We start from the raw sequence: 6,682 nt of genomic DNA on the forward strand, positions 1-6,682 counted from the left end.
GGTAGCGGTGGTACCCTGGAGATGCCAGGTAGAGAGAGCTCCGTGTAGAACAAAGAAAATGTAGACAGGAAGCGCTGGCCGCATCCCTGAGTCCTTGCAATAATGTGTGGAGTTGGCAGTGCTGAAGTTATTTGGCTGTACCCAGAGAACTGGATTTCTGCGCATTCCGGGGAATGCTTCTGCTCCATTCATTGTGAGCTGAGGCACATATGGAGATGCAATTATGCGGTTTATAACTGCACAGTGCTACAGGGCAAGCCCGGCATCACGTTAAGAGTCACTTTATCCAGCTGTGGTTGGGTACAGAGAATTGTACATACTTTTATATATATGGAAGAGAGTGTTTGTATCATAGCACTGAAAAAGGTACTGAAAACTACCCCTGTTACTCAGAACTGTCATCCAGTTTAGATCCCATTGTCCTCCAAGGATTTTTGGCTGAATATTGTGCTCGAAAGTAAGGATGTGCTAGCAGTAAGCTGTATCTCCTGTAGTGTCATATGGTCTCTATGCCAGCTACTGAAATTTCATTAGGACAATAATAATGTATATTTTCTTTATGCCTTTCCTTTTTATTAAAGACATTTCCATAAAAAGGATCTTTAACTTTTGTAATTCCTCTTCCCTTCATCTGATGTCACATTTTACTTCTGCCATCAAGAACAGACCCAGAATAAGAGTTACAAGAATCAGGCAAAATAAAAATTCTGATTTTATATATATAGTTGCTGTTTATGGCATTTCATGAGGAAAATTGCATTATTTATAGCTGATAAATATAATTTCCCTAATATTTACTACTTTTTGGTTTATTCATAGGAGTTATGCTGAAGAGGAGAGGGTTGTTGTGGCTTGCTATCTTGATAACCCTGTGGGTTTCCTCAAATGCTCAGGGTAAGTTCAGATGCTTCTTAACTGGCTGGATACATACTAACTCCCAAAGTTAAAAGTTGTAAAGAGTTGGCTTACCTGAACTACACTGGGCAAAGTAATCATAAAGGACGTTTTTAGAAGTGCCTGGGATATTTTTGGTAGCTATACCTTGTCAGTGCTAAATTAAGATTTCTCAATAGATCTCAAAATTGCTTTCTTTAGAAATTATTGCTTAAAATGTATATAATCCCATAAATAATTGATATTACACTTTTCTGTGTGGTGGAAATGTATGGTGAAAGTAACATAAACAGAATCACTGAGTGGGATCAACATTTTAAAAAGATAAAAGTAGAGAAATAGACATCTACAGACCAAATATAAGTAGAATACAAATTGGCACAGTGCCAGACCCTCATTTACATTTTGATTCTTGGTTCCAGCAGTCTTTAAAAGGCAAATATCTTTTTTTTTTTTTGGTCCTTGTATAGGCACATGGACTCTCATAATTTGGTTTTCCATTATCTGGTAATCAAAATGTAGAAATTACCTCAAGTTCTTTATCTGATCATATATAAAAAAATATTTAATGAATGAATTGCTGCATGCATCCATGTGTAGGCATATACATACATGGCCTACAGAATATATTTATATGTAAAAGTATGTACCATATAGTGCTATAAAATATGAAGCCAGATATGTAAATGTGTAATGAAAAGTGTTTGTACACAAGAAAAAGAATTTTCATGTAAATGAAAATGTCAGGTAGAAAATACAATTCGCTTGCCTTCTTGTAGGAACTGTTCCACTTGTGGAGGCCAGAAAGTGCTGGGTTTACTCTGCTGGTTCTTAATGCCTGTCATACAATTGCAGTTACTAAGTGTACTATGCTGTTTCTTGCAAGACTTTTTGTAGACACATTGTCACATGCTGTTAACTTTTTCAGATGATGACAAGGAAGAGGAGACCACCTTTGATTTACTTCAAGTCAGTAACATAAACCGAAAGACAATTGGAGCAAAGGTGTTCCGGGGCCCAGACCCCACTGTGCCAGCCTACCGGTTCATTCGGTTTGACCATATACCTCCATGTAAGCCCGAGAAACTAAAAAAGATCCTAAAACTAATACGGCAGAATGAGGGTTTTATCCTCTCAGCCACCCTGAGGCAGGACAGGCAATCTAGAGGCACTATCCTTGCTTTAGAGGGTCCTGGCATCAGTGAGAGGCAGTTTGAGATCATTTCCAATGGCCGGGCCAACACCCTGGACCTTATCTATTGGGTGGATGGCTTCCAGAACGTGATTTCCCTGGAAGATGTGGACCTTGCTGACTCCCAGTGGAAGAACCTCACCGTGCAGATAACGGGGGAGAACTACAACCTCTATGTTGGCTGTGACCTTATTGACAGCTTCATCCTGGAGGAGCCTTTCTATGAGCAGCTGAAAGCAGAGAGCAGCAGGCTGTACGTGGCGAAAGGGTCCACTCGGGAGAATCATTTCAGGGTAGGTGACCTGCAGAAGCTTGGGTCTCTGCTGTGGTAAGAAGGTAACGGCAAGTAGTTTGGGAAGATGCAGTGGGAACAGTTTTGTTGTCTCAGTGCCTCTTGGATTTGACGGGGTCACAGGTGTTCCCAAGCAGACTTTCTTCAGAGTGTGCTTTTATTAATTGCTGGGTCTGTATTGTGTGGCTTTGGGGCTCCTGAAAGCAAGGACAAAGCAAAGTCAGTCTAAATCCAGATAAAGTGTGCAAAACCAAATTTTGGCATTCCATCCCTTTTCCAGATGTAAGACTTCTAGAGATGTTGAGTTTTTGCAGTGATTTGTAGAATTTTTTTGCAAATTTCTTGAACTGTTTTTACATTGAATTAATCTATTCAAATCATGAGAATATGATATTTTTATTTTTGTATTTGAAAGAAGAAGAAAAATAAGAATTTTTAATGAAGCTGAAGCATGTGGTGTTGGTCCAGAACATCCTGTTTTGCCATTTTGACTGTTTCTTTTCAATTTAAATTTTAAAAAGAGGAAAAATTTGAGAAAAGAAATACAACAAAAAGTTTTGATCAGTCCTGTCAATGAAATTATTTTTCTTTTTTGTGGAAAACATTTGAGATGAAGCAATTACAAGCTTTTTGGTTTTCCTATCAAATGAAAGTGACCTTCTGCCTCATAATTTGGTGGTGTGATCTGGCCCAACTGCTTTAAGGATGGCTTCTTTTCAGTTATAGCTGAAGTCAGGCTTGAACTCATGGCTCCAAAAATTTTAAAAAGCCCTTTCTTTCTCATCATGTTGTGTCATCTAGTTTTCAGCCAGAGCCTGACATGCTGGAGTTTGGCTCCATGGGATGACCAGTCTTGGCAGGGACTTCAGAAGTTCTTGCCCACAGCCACTCCATTCCTGCCTCTATAACTATGTTACTCCACCAGTAGTGCTCAGACAACTGGTTCTGAAGCTGTACTGTTTAGTGGCTCACTGAAACAATCTGGTTTTTAATTTTTTTTTCTCTTTGAGGGCTTTTTTCCCAAATGAAATAGTGACCTGTCTGGATTTAGAGTGTTGTCTTAGAGTAGGATCAGCACAATTGAGGAGGAAGTGAGTTGTGGTGCATGGGAATGACTGGCTAAGGATAGAAGTGTGATGGTGCTGGAAAGTTGGCCTTGACCCTATGACAAATCTAAAATTCACTATGAAAATGGAGATCTGAGCTTGTAGCAAAAATCTTGTATTATTGCATGTTTCAGAACATACCTATCTTTGTGGCTTATAATACTGAAATTGTATATAACAAAGCTATAAGCACTTTTTTTTTCCCCCTGTGTGTCAGGTTTAATGCCTTGTAGATTGCTTTTTATGTATTTGCTTATGTCAAATCCAGTCAGTAGCATGGAATTGAGACAGATCAGTTTTATTTATTCCAAAATTGATATTACTGCTTTTAATTGCTTTTTAAAATTATTATTACAGGGTCTTTTGCAAAATATTCAGTTAATCTTTGATACTTCAATAGAGGATGTTCTGCGTAAGAAAGGATGCCAGAGAAGCCAGTCAAGTAAGGCTTTTGTTATCTTGTTAGTACTGTTCAGTTGAATCTGAAAATTAGAAATGTCAGTTGTGAAATATTATCCTAAAACCAGGCAACAGATCGCTTTGAAATGAAAAGGAGACTAAGTTGCTTTTTGGTGGTAATGGGAATTTATATGTTTATATTATGCCATTTCTACTCTCTAGCCTATTATTTTAGTTCAGTTACTTAGGTTTGTAACTCTGAACCTCTGTTTTTAAGCTGGGAAAAAAAAGTGTTGAGCAATAAATTAGTAGAAATGAAAGGGAAAAAGGCACATGTAGGAAAATACGTATTTTCTTACATGAGTTTTCTGCAATTCTTTGCACACAAGACAGGAGGTGTTGCTTCTGAATTCTGTTGCTGACTGTCAATGGGCCCACAAACTAGTTTGCCATTATTAAAGACATTGAATTCCTTGGCAATACCTTCAACTGAAAGAGGCTTTGGATTTGACTCCGAAAGTATTGTCAATCAAAACAGCCTCAGGAAAATAAGAAATCAAAGGAAGAGAGATGGAAGGCATGTATCTTATGGGCTGACACGTGTTCTTGTTAGTCCAGTTCATGCTTACCCTGCCAGGAGGGGAGCACTCTGTGTGTGGGTGTGTAGTGGATTCCCCATAAAAGAATTAGGATTATTTGTCAGATATGTGCTAAGGTTTTGTACTCAAGTTTATTGGAGGTGCTGACTGTTTTACTTCCCAGTGCTTGCAGCTAACAAGAGCTCAGTCAAGAATCAGAGCCAGCTCAATCTGTCAGAGGAATGTCGTGGGTGCACAAGACGGGACTTCAGAGTTTTGTTTGAAACTCCTGCCACCTGAAATGCCATTATTTCTGTTAATTTGCTCAAATATGTGGTATATAGAAAATCAGTTAAGCAGGTTGAACTTAATGTCTGGGTTTTGCACAAACAAGGAAAAAATTAAACGATAGCAGATCTTGACTTCTTCAAAGTAGTACTAAATGTTTTGAAATATCACCAAGTAGAAATGGAATGTTACTATACCTCTACTATGAGGAAGAAACCAATGGGATCCTAAAGGATTAATTGAATTCTTCATGCTAATGCATACCTTAGGAGGAATTCTTGTACAGCTGTAAGCTGCTGATAACCAACAGATAATATTTTTTAATGTATTTTTCTTAATGTATCACCTCTGTCAATTGCCAGATTTTCAGTTCTATTAATTATACAGGTTTGGGGTTTTTGTTTTATCCTTACTGGGAATTATTTAGCAAATAATTCAAATCACAGTGTTTCTCCTTTTACTTTGCAACACCAAGAGAATAATACAATATGGAAATTTCTTGTGCAGTAACAGAAAAGAACTAATAGCACAGTGAGACCATTAAAATTACTTGAGAGGTTTTTATGTGCACGTCAGAGTCTGACATTGCCTATCCAGCTTAATTACATACTCAGGGAATGGGTCAGGTTGAACAGGAGGGCATCATCAGTGTAACCTCCCTGCTCAAGGAGGGTCATCCAAGAGCACATGGCGCAGGGTGTTGTCCAGATGATTCTTGAATATCTCCAGTGAGGGAGTCTCCACAATCTCTGTGGGCAGCTGTTTCAGTTCTTGGTCTCCCACACAGTAAAGAAGTTCTTCCTTATATCCAGGTGGAACTTTGTGTGCATCAGTATCTGCCCAATGCCTCTTGTTCTATTGCTTGGCACCACTGAACACAGCCGGGCTCCATCCCCTTTAGATATTGATACACCTTGATGAGGTCCCCTTTCAGTTGGCTCTCCTTGAGGCTGAACAGGCCCAACTCTCTCAGCTTTTCCTCATAAGAGGGAGGCTCCAATCCCTTAATTAACTTTGTAGTCTATGGTTGGACCCAGTCCAGGAGCTCCATATCTTTCTTGTACTGAGCCTAGAAGTGGACACAGCGCTCCAGATATAGCTGAGGATGAGGAGAGGGGCAGAATGGTTCTTCTCTGCCCATCTCTCCAGCCTGTTGAGGTCCTTCAGCACAGCCCTCTGGGGTATTGGTCATTCCTCCCAGATTTGTGTCATCTGTGAACTTGCTGAGGAGGCATCTGTTCCTTCATCCAAGTCATTGGTGGATAAGTTGAACAAGACTGGGCCCAGTATTGAAACTTGGGGGATGCTGCTAATGACAATTACCACAGTTGAAAAGCCATGAATGATGTTAGTGACCACAAGATATTTTCCCATTTTGATGGCAGACTCGTTGAGCTGAAATTCAGGCATTAAGGTTACATATTTATGTGTTGATATCCCATGACAGCAAGGCTGATGTTACCAATGAAGTTCCCTCAGCCCTAAGGATGCAAAAGGAGACAGGACTGTTTTCCCAATGTATCTTTAAGCCTAATATAGGAATGTGACATGTGGTGAAATGGTGGCTTGGGATTGCTGTTTGGTTGAGAGTAGGACAGTATCTCTGTAGTCGGGTGACTGCTGATCCTTTAGGCAGGATTTATACACTGCACTGGATAGGAAAGATGACAAAAACACACCTAAATAGCAGCATCAATAAAACCCCTTCTTGAGTTATATCAACAGAATGATATTTGCATATGTGAGAGGATGCACATTTTACTTTTCTGGTTTCTCATTTTAATCATCTGGTCCTTAGGAAATTAGCAGGAAGCCAGCAGCAGAGAACTGATTTCCCAGTGATCCCCAGGCATCTTCTTTCAGTCACTGCCAAGTACCAGTAGGAAGTGAGGATTTAGTTCTTTTAATATATTTTTGGTTTATGTTTCCTGCT

General features: G+C 39.4%; 1 protein-coding gene across 1 annotated transcript in view; it reads left to right on the plus strand.

Moving 5' to 3' along the window:
- The first annotated feature begins 823 nt into the window (after positions 1 to 823).
- THBS2 (thrombospondin 2) overlaps positions 824 to 6,682 on the plus strand; it is a 31,824-nt gene continuing 25,965 nt past the window's right edge. Inside the window, exons 1-3 of the mRNA XM_005430376.3 lie at positions 824 to 894; positions 1,823 to 2,379; positions 3,842 to 3,926. Of these exons, the coding sequence (XP_005430433.1) occupies positions 825 to 894; positions 1,823 to 2,379; positions 3,842 to 3,926 (712 nt within the window). The 5' untranslated portion in view covers position 824. The remainder of the gene's footprint in view (positions 895 to 1,822; positions 2,380 to 3,841; positions 3,927 to 6,682) is intronic.

The sequence above is a fragment of the Geospiza fortis genome, unplaced genomic scaffold, assembly GCF_000277835.1.
Source record: "Geospiza fortis unplaced genomic scaffold, GeoFor_1.0 scaffold1616, whole genome shotgun sequence".
NCBI lineage: Eukaryota > Metazoa > Chordata > Aves > Passeriformes > Thraupidae > Geospiza > Geospiza fortis.